This window comes from Odontesthes bonariensis, chromosome 18, assembly GCF_027942865.1.
Source record: "Odontesthes bonariensis isolate fOdoBon6 chromosome 18, fOdoBon6.hap1, whole genome shotgun sequence".
Taxonomy (NCBI): domain Eukaryota; kingdom Metazoa; phylum Chordata; class Actinopteri; order Atheriniformes; family Atherinopsidae; genus Odontesthes; species Odontesthes bonariensis.
This window is the reverse complement of record NC_134523.1, coordinates 15,822,045-15,838,308: the sequence shown is the minus strand read 5'-3', so window position 1 is coordinate 15,838,308 and position 16,264 is coordinate 15,822,045. Positions and strand designations below refer to the sequence as shown.

Below are 16,264 nucleotides of genomic sequence, written 5' to 3'. Positions count from 1 at the left end.
TTAAAATTGCACTAACGAAGCTGCACTGTTGTTGCTCTGTATATTGGATACTGTGTATTGTTGTATACACCTTGTACATTTTATATACAAATATTTTTATTCTTTATTTTTCATCATTATATCCTATGTTACATGTTTGCTCATTACGCCGCAGCAAATTCCTAGTTAGTGAACACTGTTCACTAACAATGGCAATAAAACGAATTCTGATTCTGATTTTGAACTGACAGTATTTGTGAAAAAGTAAAAGGTTTTAAAAAATGAAATAAAATGCTGGATTTTCTCACATGCTGTGTGTGTTTGAGAGCATTTTATCTATGTACAGTAAAAATGAATGTAAAATTGGTTAGGAGTTTTTTCTTTAAATTACGTGTTTAATTAAGTGTTTGAACATGGTGTGACTGGTGAAATATATATATACAGTACCTTTCTAAAACAGGGAATTGTGTGCAAGGGTGTTGGACAAATACTTGGCCCCTCTATGAACACTGTGGCCCCTTAATGGCCCCTTACTCAGAAATATCCTAGATCCGCCTTTCATTATATGTGAACAACACCAAAACAAGGGGCAAGAGTCATCTGAGCAGAGCTGACAGAAGGGGCCGCGTGGACCATCTGCCACTGATATTTTCTGAACAAGCTGTTGCCAAGGACACCGTACTAATGCCTTCTCACCTGTCTGTGAAATACCTCTGCACCATATGACAGACATCGCAGACCATCAGACACTTAACAGACAAGTTGGGCACTGTTACTTCAGCGTGCCTCTTCAGGGGCCAGACGCTAATAGCAGCAAAGGCAGACACAGGGTGTAATTACACTGTCTGCATGAGCGGGGAATGCAGAAAACATCCTGCATTTTGTCTATTTAATTTACATTAAATACATTTTCCGAAAGGTTGATCATGCAATGCAGCTCTAGAACAATCTCATGAGTGCACCTTGAGTCGGGGGGGATGGTAATGTCCGTCAACCCCCAGTGACAATTCAGACTCCTTAGCGATTCTGTGAAATGTCTTGGCATCTAATGGATGAATTGGCAATGACTTTTGAACAGACTTTTATGCCTCAAAGGCTAAAATGAGGTTGGGCTTTTAGGAACTGCACCACACAATGCTCTTAAAAAGCTCTTTGCGGTGTCCCCTCAGGATGCACTGAACTGCTTTAGTTGCAATTGTGTTTATAAATTAAATAACCCAGAATGATTGTCAGCTTTTGGTGAGTTTAACTGAATTATAAACTTGACAAATGCAGGATATTCTTTAAACTGAAATCAACTGTTGATACATTTATATAATCTGGCACCACCTAACATCACCAATCATTAGTTAATTGTCAGATAAATACAATCGATTGCTGGGACCGAGACCTGTTTCACAGATTTTATGCACAACCTGGCCAGCCCAACTACAACTTAAATCACTCAATAAGTAAGCTGTGTTTGACAGCTCTGGTTTTGTGATGCTGTTCAAAAGGTTATAAGATGACACGACAGAGCTGCGAGTGGGTGTCGCGGTCGTGTTACCACCTACTATCCACAGCTTAAAAGCTCAAAGAGCCCTTGATCTGAGCCTCCGCACTTCCACAGACGACCCTGCCCTCGTCCAAAAATTCCCACTTATCTGCATTTCAAGAGGAGCTTTATCTATCAAAAACCAGAGTAAAGGAACAAAATAAAACATGAATGACTGTCAGCCTTACATGATGGGAGATTCACTGACTACAAAGGCTTAAAATCAAGGCGATTTCTTTATTTCGACTCTACCAGGAAACAACATGAGCAGTGGTGGACCGTGTAGACTGGACCCTAACAGAAATCACCCTGAGTTTTGCCTTTTGCTGAGCAGCTTATCATTGCAAGCTGCCCTATTTGGCAGGGCAGACCAGAGTATGGACTGAGCATACGGAGAAAGGAAGCCGCCGTAGCTGTATCGCAATCTGGCTAAACAGAAACTACGTAGGTGTATCACCATCTGCTGTTTGACAACACTTAGACAGACATTTCCTTTTTTTTTTGCGTCTAAAAGAAGCTGACTATTACCATCAGAAAAAGATCAACAAGAATGCATTCGCTCCATTTCAGATGGCCAAATCCACTTGTAAATGTCAAGATTGGAGTTCCATTTGCCAATGTATTGGTAATTTAAACAGTCACACACATTTGTTTCTGTCTAATATGTCCCTTTGTTACTTTTAACATGTCGAAATCTGTGTTGCAATTTTGATATCAATCGGAACAAACTCCAGTGTAGAAACGACACACAGTAACACCAAGAATCTGACAACATAACAAATCTTATGTGATTTTCGCATTAGTGTTGATGTGCTTCAGTTTTGCAGCTCACTCATTTTCTTGGATAAGCCCAACACGTACATTCCTATCCGATTATTCAACTGCATCAGCTACACTGGTTAGTTTTTAGAAACTCAATGACCAACTAACTTTATATTCAAACAACACTTTCAGTGAGTTTTGAAGCAAAACTGTTAAATGGTTTCAGAAAAAAAAACAAGAAATCAAGACATGAAGGCATGATAATGTTTGCTCTCATTTCTCAACAGATCGCGATGAAGCACTCAAATGGATTGTGTCAATTTACTCAGACCAAAAACACATTACGTACTTTTTCTTTTTAAAAGCCTACGATTAAAAGAGTTTAAAAAGCAGTGTGGAGGGGAAGCCCACAGCATCCCACGTCACGTGACAATGAAAGCATCGGTATCGCTGCGTTTATCAACTCCAGGAAACAATCTTCTGCTTCAGACACGCACGCACACTCCAGTTACCAATAATAACACCAGTAACAGAAGCTACCTCTGCAGCACCTGATTTATCAGCGGTAGAGCAGATGGAGCGACCTAATGGCCATCACTCTGATAAAGTCCAAAAATAAGGGATGAAGACTTACGTGCCTTCTAGGAACATTTTGATTGACATGTAAAGCCATTTCAGAGAAAGGATCAAAGGAGCTGTGCAAGTTACGCAGATGTAACGCACTCAGTAATACACTCACACCAAAGTGATTTGTCTTGGCTATGTGGAAACAAATTGGAAGTACTCAAAAACAAAAGACAAAATCTTCTTTAAATATATATATATATATATATATATATATATATATACACATATGAGACAGGTTTTCAAACTTGGTTGAGTTAGTTATTCTAATCCACTACACATTTTGTCAAATAGCTCATGATCAGCCTTTGTCTGTTCTGTGTACACTGTTAATTAAAAAAAATGAAAAAAAACATGGTTGGACCGGACGTTTATTTCAAAGCCTATGAAAGGCCAAGCCAACAACTGTGAACATCTGTCTCTCTTGTATTTTCAGTCAGGCAGTGAAGACAGAAAGATGAACGGCTGTCTTAACACATTAGCTACACTCAATCAATTGTCATTTCTCATTTTAATTTTTCCAAATCAGGCAACACTTTGTGACACTGCTGAAAAACAAAAATCACACACTGCACTATATACATTTTTTAAAATCTAGAAATCCTCCATTTTCCCTTGTTGTATGACATACGGACTATCGTCCCCTTCTGCACTGGTGAGCTGTCTTCTTGTGCAGGAACGTTGTAAGTCCCAACCGGGAGCTGGAAGTCATCTTTGCATTGTGTTCATGTGTTTGAGGAGCGTTCTTGACATCAGTTTAGTGCATAAAAGCCCTAAAACAGCACACACGCACACAAGGCTGGAGGCTGTCAGTCAGGGTGACTCCACTTCTGTTTCAATCAGAAAGATCCGGTGGTATTCAGTGCTGGTGGAACAGATACGGGTCGAGAGGTTACACTGTCACAGTGTGAGGACAGCAGTGGAGCCGACGAGTGTTTAGAAACAGACAACACAGAGGAATCACTGCGTCCTAACTTGCTGCCGCGTTATTCACAAAACGTGACTATGCCAGTGGTCATGTTGCCGTTAGCGCTGTATCCTGTTTATCTGTGCAGTGCTTGGGAGGAGTTTTACAGACACCAACACCTAAAAACAGAAGCTTGATATGACAGAAAAATGATCTGAATTAATGCACGATTTGAAAAGTAATTCACGGTGATGTCCACTTCCTTGTTGTGTTAGCTACATCTAGATTCTTCGCCTCAGTCTGTGTCCAGACTTCTCCACATGTAAACACTCACTCTCTATCTTGAATAAACTCTCATTTCAACAACACCGTGGGCCTTTGCTTTGTCAGTAGATTTAGACAACAACAGAAGTCAAGTATCTCTGACTGAGGCATTCATGCAGCATGACTCTGCTTAAGACTGAAGACGCAGTCTCCTTCCACCCCTGGAACAACTGAGTTCAGAGAGCGACACAGAAATGTTTCCGATAAAGCTGCTATACCTCTGAACCTCTCCGGGTTCGGGAATGAGATCCTTCCCCAAGTGGAGCAGTTCAAGTATCTCAGGGTCTTGTTCACGAGTGAGGGATGAATGGAGCAGGAGATTGACAGACTGGCCGGTGCGGTGTCCGCAGTGATGCGGGCTTTGAATTACCGGTCAATCTACGTTCCTACCCTCACCTATGGTCACGAGCTGTGGGTAGTGACCGAAAGAACGAGATCGCGAATACAAGCGGCCGAAATGAGTTTCCTCCGCAGGGTGTCTGGGCTCTCCCTTAGAGATAGGGTGAGAAGCTCGGTCATCCGGGAGGGGCTCGGAGTAGAACCGCTGCTCCTCCGCATCGAGAGGAGTCAGATGAGGTGGCTGCACGTCCCACTGGGAGAAGACCCTGGGGAAGACCCCGGACACGTTGGAGAGACTATGTTTTTCGGCTGGCCTGAGAACACCTCGGGGTCCCCCCGGAAGAGCTGGAGGAAGTGGCCGGGGACAGGGACGTCTGGGTTTCTCTGCTCATGCTGCTGCCCCTGCAACCCGACCCCCGGAAAAGCGGTCGATGATGGATGGATGGACCTCTGAACCAACCTAAAACAAACACTTTCTGATGCATCTTTTTTTAAGTTTCTTTCTTTTTTTTTCAATGTACAACACAAGGCTTAAATATGAAGCGCAAAAATCTTGAGCCAGCCCCAATTTCTTTATATTTTGCCTCCCAGGAACCACAATTTCTTATTATCTTTTAAAGAGGTCTCGAATCCCATTCCATTCCTATTTCTTTTTTCCTTTTCACACTTCTGTTCCACCTTTTCGGAACAGGCGCAGGTCTAAAAACTATCTACAGCAGATGAACAGTAGCAAAGATCTTACACAGGACCTTAGAGATGCATCTGGACCATCCATTCTTATAAAAGGGAAACTGGGAGAAAAGGCTGAGGTATGCCAAATGACACAGTGGAAAGAGGTCTTATGGAGGAATGAATCCTCCCCCAGAGCCCAGACCTCAATGTTATTGGGATCATCTTGTCTATGAACAGAACAAAAGGCAGCAGACATCCAAAGAAGAGCTCAGGCTGTGTTGAAGAATAAAGGTGATGATACCAAATACTAAATATTGATGTTCTGTTAGAGTTGGACAAATGTTTTGCCTTATTTGAATTACTTTAATTCCATTTACGTTTGTACATGTTTCAATAAACTGCTGCTGCGTCCATTTCCTGTTTTGATAATTCATAAAGAAATGAGGGATGGCTCAAAAATTATGCACAGTATCATATTTAATAGCGAAATCAGAAGCTTCAGCTGTGTGCCGCACGTTGACCTGTTGAAGTGAATGGCATGCAGGTACAACATCCTGGTTTTGATTACAGAAGGATTACTGAATGTCCTACACTTCCCTTCTTCCCAGATTTAATGTGCTTGGCTTTCTTAAGTCCAAGAAACTCTGCACCCGGAGCCTTTTTTTTTTTTTAACTACAGTTGGTTTGAAGTGTTGTACAATATTTGTGATATCAGTTCTGGTGTGTAATGTGGTTTCATATTACTTCGATATTGCTCTGCTTCTGTTACAGTTTCCCTGGAACACACCGATTTCAACAACATTGCATCAACAGAATACAGCATTTTAAAAACATATTCCCTCAGTCTTCACAAACGTTTCTAGAACTGCACACAAAGTTAAGTTTCATGATCATCCAAGTAATTAAACTGGGCAAGACCATCACACCCGGTTAGTCCCCCAACGATCCCTCCCATAGCTGCAGACCATTACAGACAGTGAGCTTTATGGGTATTCATTTATTTTGTGATTGTGCTACAGACGATAACTAGAGTAGCCTGAAAGTAAAACCGACCAGTTTCAATGAAGCCAATTAATAAGTTACATAATCCGTGCTGGTTATAGAACATTCATCACGCAGCAGGGTGCCTTCTGCAGCGGGATTATCTATTCAGGCCGATGTTAAGAAGATCACCTGTCCTAAAAAGCTGTGAGACTACCTGCCAACGACACTGAGCTTTAAGGCTACCTGAACCCTGAGAAAACCTTAATTATATTTTATGGACGCACGATTAAAATGATCTCCCTGCCGTTTTGCATTTTGAGTTGTAAGTAACAATAAACGGCAGCTTTTCTCTTTTTCCTTTTTTGTTTTTTAGCAGAAACGTATGATATTGACAATATTCAATGAAAAACTAATGGAGACAGACTCTCTCAAATAGTTAAAAAGACTAATAAAATGAGCTCTCCTGTGTTTTGCTGACAGTTTACACGTATATCCCTTTATGACTAATAACATTACAGGTGTCTTGTTGAAGCGCGTGCGTCTTTTTAGCCATACAATCAAGAGATCCTCTCTGGCAATTATAAAAGGTGCCACAAAATGGTACCGTTTTTGAGGTAACGTCAAATTTTACTCCATCTTGAGCCTCTCGACTGTTGTTGGGTGTTTTTCAGAGAGAACTGACACTCGTGTAACTGAAGAGCTGACCCAAAGTCTTGAATGAGTGAACCCGTTATTGACAATGGCTCATTTGTCAGTATGCTCCGCATTGAAGGGAAACATGAAGGCAACAATACATCTGCTGCTAGTGACTTGGAACAATAGCCTGGCAACACCAGCCCACAATCTTTCCTGTACTTATTGTCTGGTGTGACTCAATAAGCACTTGCCTGGTGCTGTACAATAGATACTGTAAATGAGTGACAGTTTACCCTTCAGTAAGACAATCAACATAAACTTGTCTTTCACTTGCCTCGAGACATACGTCACTCAGTCACTAGTCTTTCCATCTGATATCTAATCGGGAAAAGCAAAGCAGCTGCAGCCGAAAAGGTCAAAACTACTTCAAAATGACAACTAATGTCAAATCTTGTATAAATATTGAGGCAAAAGATAGACAATGCATACTCACTCTAAACCTAAAATTAGTTTAAATGTTTCTACAATAAGTTTGGAAAAGCACCGGATTATTTATCGACTATGATTCGATCTCAGCCAACTATCCTCCGACTATCCTCACAAATAATAATGGCCCGGATCTCTCTGCAAAACATCGTAAGAGTTATTCCGGGAAGTATCTTGATAAGTTTCTCTACTGCGCGTGAGGACATGGTGTTATGGTACCGTGTGAAAAAAAAAAAAAACAGCACTTAAACCATCCTGCAGCACAGAGGGGCCTTTTATAAGGCGCAATACCAGGGTCATAACCAGGGAGATGGTCTTTCGTAGGGTCTCTCCAGCTGTGCGAACCTACAAGCGGGAGCAGGAGCTCCAATAGCTCCAATAAAAGTGAAGGAGTCATCAAACAGCATACTGTATGTTTCTCTGCAGCGTGCCCAACAGAATGCGTTACTATATCATATGTATGGAGTTTATAGACAATAACTGGATAAAAATTAGAATTCTAAGAAAATTTATAACAGCAGTGACAACTATGAGTGACTGTTTGTTGAGATGAGAAAATAAAAAAGTAATTATACAAGGCTGCAATACTGGTTGACAATATTTTGTTTTAAATATAATTCAGTTCTCAATTGTATAAATGTTTGATCCAATTAGATGCGTGCTTCTGGGATGTATCATTGTCTCTAATGTAGAATGCAGACGGTCTGAGCAGCTTCAGAGTTGAAGCAAGTGAGAAAAAATAAAAAAATAAAAATAAAAATCAATAAAAATAAAAATAACAAGATTTTATCCAGATTTACTGAAGTTAAGTCAGTTGTTTTCCACGAGTTACCATACGGGCTGGGTTTATCCTGGGACATTTTATCGATGTAACTGGTTGACAAAACTAATATATAACACAAGTTTGGCATGGGAAGCAATCCTTGTTCTAGCTAGTGGGGATATGTCCTGTAAATCCTGTTACACCAGCCTGTCAGAGTCACTTAAAGTGGCGTTTAAAAAAAGCCCTCATGAACGATCTGCCCGCTGAACTTGTGGGTGATTAAGCTAACATTGTGTGCATACTCCTACACGGCAGTTCCAAAACAGCAGAAGGAAACAGTGGTGAGACATATTACACATGTAGCATGACAAAAGGCAGACGTTGCTAGTTAGTGGTAGCCATGCTAACCCACACCCCTCCCTCCAACCCCCGGCAAATCTCGGCTGTCACAGCGGAGCGCATGTTTGCTGGGACTGACAGCTGAGAGGGTCATATGAGGGGGAGGGGGAACAAAAAAACAGCTGACAGACCTAGCAATAGGAAAACAAGTTCTCCACAACAATACGTTACAAGTTTAAAGCAATGGGAGAAGTGTTTTATGAGTTATGCTAGTGCAAAAACTGAGAATCATACCTTTGCTTTGCCGGCCTCGAGCTTCTTTTGCCTCTCCTCGTCCTCCATCACCGCTGTCCCTGTGGCCAGAACAAGGAGGAAACTGCTTCATACGAGATATTCTACAGAAAAACCTAAAAGCTACCAAATAAATATCTCGTCAGGTCTGCAGCTCACTGCCAGTGACTCGCATTTACTAGCTATCTCGCTGTCGGTAGTTCGCCGCCATGTTTTCCACGTAAACATGAGACACAACTATGATGACGTCAGGTAGGTGGCTCTAAGCCACGCCCACTGACATTCCACTGGTGGTAGCTTCACTTGCTATCAGAATTGTCAGTGCTTTCTTTTTAACCCACCGAGCACAACCTGAGAAGGTGTAGAGTTCTTGTGCCAAAATAATGCCCACAGACATGGTTAAAGAGAAATAAAACTACAGATATCTGAGCACAAATTCGTGTCGGACATGTAGTTTAAAAAGACGCGTTCTAATTAAACTCATGTGTGTCCAATATTAGATTAGAAAATGTACAAATATCTAAAAAATGTATCTTCTCGGTAAAAAAAAAAAGGCTCCTTCTTTGTTGAAATTCTCAGTGAAAGAACAAAACAGGCTTGAACCTGCTTGCAGATTTTACATCACAGATTGTGCATAGAAATAGTCAATGTTGTTTGTTCACTGACATTATCACTGCTGTAAGTGACAAAGTACCTACTGCATTTTAATCAAGTTGGACCTCCATCATGATAAAAAGAATAAAGTACACTCTCTTTTAGTGTTAAGGTTTTTACACGTATGGGCAAAAACTAATTATCTGGTTCTCACTGAGCCACAACAAAAAGCACTGTGTGAACAAATAAGTACATCAGTGGGGGGGGGGCAGCAATTTTAGCAGCAATAATTTGATATAATAGGTTTTTTTTGTCTCTCACATCTTAGTCTGAACATTTTGAACCACTTCTTTACAAAGTTGACTCCGTGGAAGACCGGAGGTTTGCATGTATTTGTATATGGACAGTTCTTTTAAAGTCCCGTGACAACATTTTAATCAGACTCACTGAGTCTGGTCCTTTATCTTTTTTTTCTTTAGCACAAGTTTCTTGTGTTTACCTTGAATTTAAAGTCCCGTGACAACATTTTAATCAGGTTGAGATCTGGAGTTTGACTGGACCATTGCAACACCTTGATTTATTTCCCACTCAACAATTGAACAATACAAGCTTAAATCTATGATCAATTGTCCCAACAACTCTGCTGAAATCCAATTTCTAGAGTACTTTCTAGAGAACTTTTGGTGTACAGCAGAGTTCATGGTGGACTCAATGACTGCAAATGCCTGCAAAACAAGCCCAAATCATCAGCCCTCCACCACTGTATTTGACCGTTGGTCTTTGTGCTGGGATGCTGTAATTAGTATTAATAGTAATAACATGGTGCTGTGCATTATAGACACATTCCCCTCTCATCTGCCAAAGTCTTGTCGTTTGTCCAGACTCAATTCTGCAAACATAATTTGTGCTGTCATGTTCTTTATAGAGAGAAGATGCTTTCTCCTGGAAAAAACTTCCAAACAAGTCATAGTTGTTCATCTTTGTTGATCTTTTTTTTTTCAAATGTACTGTCATAAACTTTAACGTTAAACATGCTAACTGAGGTCTGTAAAGTCTGACCTTGGGATGAACTTGCAAGGACGTCTACTCCTGGAAAGATTGACGACTGTCTTGAATGTTTTCTACTTCTGAAAAATATTTCTCACTGTAGAATAATGGACTCCAAATGGTTCGAAAGTGTCCTGATAATTCTTGTAAGATTGATAGGCTGCAACAACTGCTTCTCTAAGATCACTGCTGATGTCTTTCCTAAGACACACCTGAATGCTCCAGACCAGCAAACTGCCAAAACATCTGCTTTAATTGAGGTGCTCACATTTTCTGATAATCAATAAATCAAGGGTGCGATATTAGAAGCACTTGACTCCTATTTACTTTCTTAATCCCTGTGGAAGCAGTATGAATATAGTTAGTTTTTCCACACACTTTTTGCATTTTGCCTTAGCGTTTGCTCAATAAATGATCACACAGCGTTATGTCATATTTTGTTGTTCATCTGTATTTATGTATTTATTCAGATTCACTTTATTTTTCTAGCCTGAATACAGCTTAGAACCTGTGCTCAGTTTCTATGGTAACAGGAGGACTGGTAGCCAGAGCTGTCCCTGTTCAGTTTTTCTTTTTCATTACTAAATGTTTTCGTGTCAAAGCTGTTTCTGTTAACAAAGGCCCGAGCCATCACCTCGTGCTTCACTGTCGACATGTAACACGGGTTATTATGAGCACATTTTTGGCAAAACTGCAAAAATTCTACCTTGAAAAAGAAACATTTGAGCTGAGTGGTGGGTAACCAGGCTGAGTGGTGCTGCAGGTAACATGAGAGCCCGGCTCCGGTTTCTAAGACAGATGGAGAGGGGATGGAGAAAAAGATGGTCAATCTCTTACTGATAGACTCAAAGTGGAATTGATCCTCCGTCTTCAAACAATTTAATTTGAATTATTCATAACCTGAAGGCTTGCTCTCTGAAATGTTTCACAGTAACCAGTAACCAGTCATCTTCCATGCTCATGGGCAAAATATTTTTTGTATAAAATTAATTTTCTTACATGAATTTCTTCATTCATGTTCAGTGTTAACGGGAGATGTAGGCGGAAATTTGTGGAAGTAATAATTGAAGCCTTTGGCAGGATTCTGCAAAAGTGGAGGTTATTTTTTATCAGTTTATGCCATGTTGATTATTTTTCACATGCCTAGTAAGCTTTATTGTTACTTTATCTTAAATGTCTCAGTTCACTAGTACTAAATGTTTTTTACAACTGAAGAAAACATTCTGACTGCTGAAATATTTATTTTATTGTGCTTTTTTTTCAAATTTTCTGTGGATTTTCATTAAGACAGAAACAGTATTCTGCTTGAAGATATTGAATCTCTTATATTGTTAAGATACGTTGCTTGGATACTATATATGTATTTGTATAATTGAAACTCTATAAGTTGTCAAAAATTCGCAGACATTTCTCAGTTCTTGCCCTCAACATTACACACAGTCTTGATGTACAAACATCTCTGAATCAAAGTTCTCCACCACTATGTAGTTTGATAAGATTTGCATAATTCACATGCTTTAAAACAGAAAATAATAATACACTCATATCCTAAAGTTTCTATTCCACTTCTTCAATTTTCTGATTTGAAACATACCAGCTGCAGCAGGAGAGGATGCTCTCCGTCTTCGGCTGACGGGAGCTGAGCAGCTGATCGTCTGGCAGATCTTGAATTCCACATATCGTCTTTTGGACATTGTTTTAATAACGTGTTCTCACCTGGGAACATTTGCTGCTTATGCAACAGCGTGCACAAGAAACTATGAACATTTGAAAGTTTCGTCAGCTTCTAAATTATTGATTGACACAGTGAGTGTACTGTGTCTGCAGTTACCCAAGCAGCTCTGCAAACGAGAGCATAGCAAGTGGATTAAGACTGTAATGATAAAAACACAACAGTATAACAGTATATACTATATGCCCGAATGAATTAAAATATAAATTCACTGAACAATTTTTTTTCTTCGTTGCATGTGCCATATGTTCACTATTAAACAGATCTGAATAATTAAATGCGTTCCACTGGTATAACTACCATAGATGAAGGCAATAAATGAAATCAGCACCTGGTGTTAATTGTAGATAATTAGTTAAATAGGACCTAATTCAGTTGCAGCCTTTTTTTCAAATGTCAGTGGCAGAATAATAGTCAGTTAAAGCTCTTCCCACATTATTGCATCAGTTTACATGTAGGAAATGGCTAGACGGGAAGAAAAATGCTTTGAACAAACCCTTTGTATGTATAATAACTGGATATGCAAATAATGCTAAGTCTAACCATAATTGTCCAACCTTTAAGTGTGAAAGCAATAATGACTAAAACACTGGTCGCTTCAGTCTCGGGGGACCAGAGTGAAAACTCATCTACATAGGGAAGCTATCTCTGTGCTTTTGAAATATTCATAAGTGGGGCGACTCATCGGTAAAGAGAACCAATGGGTCAATAGGTTTTTCAGCTGAGAGTTGCAACACAATGTAAATGCTCTTTTGTATCATTTACAAGAGCCTCAGCTGTGGCTGAGACAACATTTGAATTAATGCCTACAAGCAACAATTTTTCAACAATCTTGTGCGTTCACAATTGAACCAAAGGTTCCCAGAAATCCTGACAAAGTTTTGCATTTATTTCAGAACATTTCATCAGGTCCTGAAGGCTTTGTATTTGAAAAACACTCGTTCAAGCGATTCACACTGAGATCACAGAGTTCCTGCCCTTATTTTTGTCTTAAAAATGGGAGGTTTCAACAAACAAATTGAAAGTACAAATGTTCATATACAAACAATTACTACATAAGGAATTTCGGTATATAGTATGCTGAAGGCCTTGAGCATTTATTACTTGATTACGGATAGAATAGAATAGAAAAATTCTTTATTCATTTCCAAATGGGGGAAATTCAATGGGAGATAGGATTTACAGAAAACACAAATCCAAACAGTTTGACGTTTCGATTTTTGTTTTCTCGAGTCATGATTACCTGGTTTTAATAATCAACGCCTTTGCTTCCATCTACTGGTTGAAAATTAACGCGTTTTTACATCCTAAACGCTAAGAGGCGCTAACGTGCTGTTTTCTTTCGCCTCAAGTATAAAATCTCGCGAGATTACGCCAAGTTCACATTTCCGCTATTAGAGCCATAGAGCTCAATTCTATGGAATTGAGCTTTCAAACTCCTTCCCCCCGGCTTGTGAGAAATCAAGTGTCGTAATGTGGTATGTTATTTATTTTAAATTTGATATATACTTTCCAAAAGACAGTGCTAAAATATTAAATATGGTAAGAAGTGGTACTGTCTTGTTAGCCTGGACTTTTCATCCAGTCAGTTGACTTAAAGTTGCTTTGTGGATAAATAATGAAAGTAACATTGCCAACGTGCAGACGGATTTATGTTGATGCCAATTCTACTGCAAGTAGTTTCAAATCAATCTTGTCATTTAGGTATTTACATGTTAATTAATTGGCAGTCATGCTTATCATGCTTATCTTGTCCTTGTTTAAAGTTGCTCACACTTTACAGCTGCTATTGGGTCTGAATGTTATCATTAAGTTTCGGTTTCAGAGGAAGGAACTTATGTTAAGGTAGTGGCAGAAACTCACCAACCCTCGGCCAAGTTCCTGCAATAAATAATTATTAATTATTATTATGATTAATTATTAAAATATATTCTGTACTTGACAGAATATATTTTAAGGTTTTATTGTTAGTTTTTATGGCTCCATATGGTCTGTCCCCAGTTTTTCTAAAGAATTTTTTACATCAATATGCTCCAGCTAGGATGCTGAGATCGACCAGTCTCATGCTCTTAGATGTTCCAGGATGCAAACACAGAAATAGAGGCGATCATGCCTTTGCAGTGACTGCTCCTAATCTTCACCAACTCACCTATTCGTATAAGAACTGCTAAGACCGTAGAAACTTCAAAGACACTTTTGAACACCTGCTTCTTCTCTTTGGCATTCGATCTGAGTATAACTTGACACCTTTTTTTTGGCTTTTTAATAGGCATGTTTTATTGCTCCTGATTATTTTTTTTAACCTTAACTGTTTTAAATGTGCTTTATGAAGAAAATGAAGTACAAATAAAAAAAGAAAGCACTGCCACTGCCATGTTGGTGAATAGCAAGCAAGATCACTCTGAGAAAAATATCCTCATTATAATTTACTGGTTACTCTTTACAAACTGACTGCTGTGCACCATTTATAACCAAATGGCTGTAATAACTCATGTCTTATTGTTTTTTTCTTTGACTAGATTTGCATTCCTTTCAATAATAATGGCAGCAGTCACTGGAGTAAGAGTCCTTCTCAGCCTCAGTCGATCACTGATGATGCAGCGGAGTTTTAGGCTTATTCCACTAAAGCTGGCATCCACCTGCCTTTCTACGAGGCTATGCAGCATTAGTAGTGTCTCAAAGCAGCCAGCGAACCCAGAGAATGACTCCCTACTTGACAACCTGATTCTCATGGGAGTGGATGTAAAGATGGTGCGCCAACGTCAGCCTGGGGTGCTTCGTAAAGCGCTTACTAATGAGAAAGGCCTCACTCAATTCCTGCAAGGAAAAGGTGCCAGCCCCAAAGTAATTGCCAGCATCGTGTCCCGCTATCCCCGAGCCATCACCCGCTCAATTGAACACTTGGAACAACGCTGGAAGCTGTGGAGAAACGTGCTCGCGACAGATGCGGAAATTGTGAGCATCCTGGATCGCTCCCCAGAGTCTTTCTTCCGCTCCAGTGATAACGAGAACTTGGAGAAGAACATAGCCTTTCTGATATCATTGGGACTTAACAGCAAAGACCTTCATCGGTTGCTGACCAATGCACCACGTACGTTCTCCAACAGCGTAGAGCTCAACAAGCAGATGGTGGAGCTTCTGGAAGACGTTTGCGCTGATCTTGGAGGGAAAGATCCGGAGAATTTTGCCAAAACTGTCATATCTAGAAATCTCTATATTCTCATCAGAAGCACTAAAAGAGTGAGGACGAACATAGACAACCTGAGAACCTCTCTTAACTTGAACAATTCAGAACTGCTGGCTCTGCTTCAGGGAAATGGGGTAGAAATTCTCAACCTGTCCAACGAGTACCTGAAAAATAATTTTAACACTCTTCAGCAGAAGTTGGCTTTACTTGGCTGTCATGAAGATGAGATAAAAAAGCTGTTTATCAGCTATCCAAGGATTCTCTACATTAGGACAAAAACACTGAACACCAAATTAGATTGCCTTCTAAAAGGAGGAATAACAATGAAGCAGATACTAGAGAAGCCCAAGGTGTTGGACTACAGCACACAGAACATTACAGGGCGACTGGAGGAGCTGCAGAGATTGGGATACGACTTCAAGACAAATGGTATCAACATCTTAGACTCCAGTCGAAAGCGATTTGCTGCAAAGATAGAAAAACTTACAGCCTTATCAGATGACTGAATGCAGCTGCTTTTACAGTGACGTCAGATCACGTTGAAGGCTGTTTACCCATAACCTTGAGTGAATATCCATGTTTTCCATTCATGTTATGACAATATCTGTATTTTTATTGATTTGTAATATTTCAATATCACTGAAAAGCTGCGGTGAATGTTTCATTATTATAGATTACGCTCTTTTCACGAGACAAACCTGAAGTTGTCAGATTATCTTGTCCAGTCAATGGTCCAAACAAACAAAGCATTCACACTTTCACTGGAAACTGCTCTAAACGCTGCTGTGCTTTTCTCATAGTTGACCCGAGTCATTTATTTCAGCTTTGGTGCATACAAAACTCTCTACTTAATATGCAGAAAAACCATGACATTTTCCCTGCTCAACTGTATGTCCATTACTTGTCAATATTTTTGGATTTAATCCGAATATTTAATTTAGAAATAAAAGTCCTTTTAAAGTAAGTAGTAAATGTGTAATAATTGATTTTGTGTGTTGTTGTTCTTTTAGGGAAACCAGACATGTTCAGAAAACGTCCAATCATTTATATCTAGGGTTGTATTT

The 16,264-nt window shown here is 39.7% G+C and overlaps 2 protein-coding genes across 2 annotated transcripts in view; one reads left to right on the top strand and one right to left on the bottom strand.

Annotated features, from left to right (window-relative positions):
- akap9 (A kinase (PRKA) anchor protein 9) overlaps positions 1–8,877 on the bottom strand; it is a 71,138-nt gene extending 62,261 nt beyond the window's left edge. Inside the window, exon 1 of the mRNA XM_075450368.1 lies at positions 8,644–8,877. Coding sequence (XP_075306483.1) covers positions 8,644–8,691 — 48 coding nt within the window. The 5' untranslated portion in view covers positions 8,692–8,877. The remainder of the gene's footprint in view (positions 1–8,643) is intronic.
- Positions 8,878–13,412: 4,535 nt separating this feature from the next.
- mterf1 (mitochondrial transcription termination factor 1) lies at positions 13,413–16,164 on the top strand. Its single transcript, XM_075449630.1, has 2 exons — positions 13,413–13,491; positions 14,533–16,164. The coding sequence occupies exon 2, from the start codon at positions 14,555–14,557 to the stop codon at positions 15,704–15,706; it is 1,152 nt and encodes a 383-aa protein (XP_075305745.1). The 5' UTR covers positions 13,413–13,491; positions 14,533–14,554; the 3' UTR covers positions 15,707–16,164.
- The last annotated feature ends 100 nt before the right edge of the window (positions 16,165–16,264 follow it).

Coding starts and splice junctions, on each gene's coding strand:
- mterf1 (XM_075449630.1), top strand. CDS start 14,555: ATGGCAGCAGTCACTGGAGTAAGAGTCCTTCTCAGCCTCAGTCGATCA.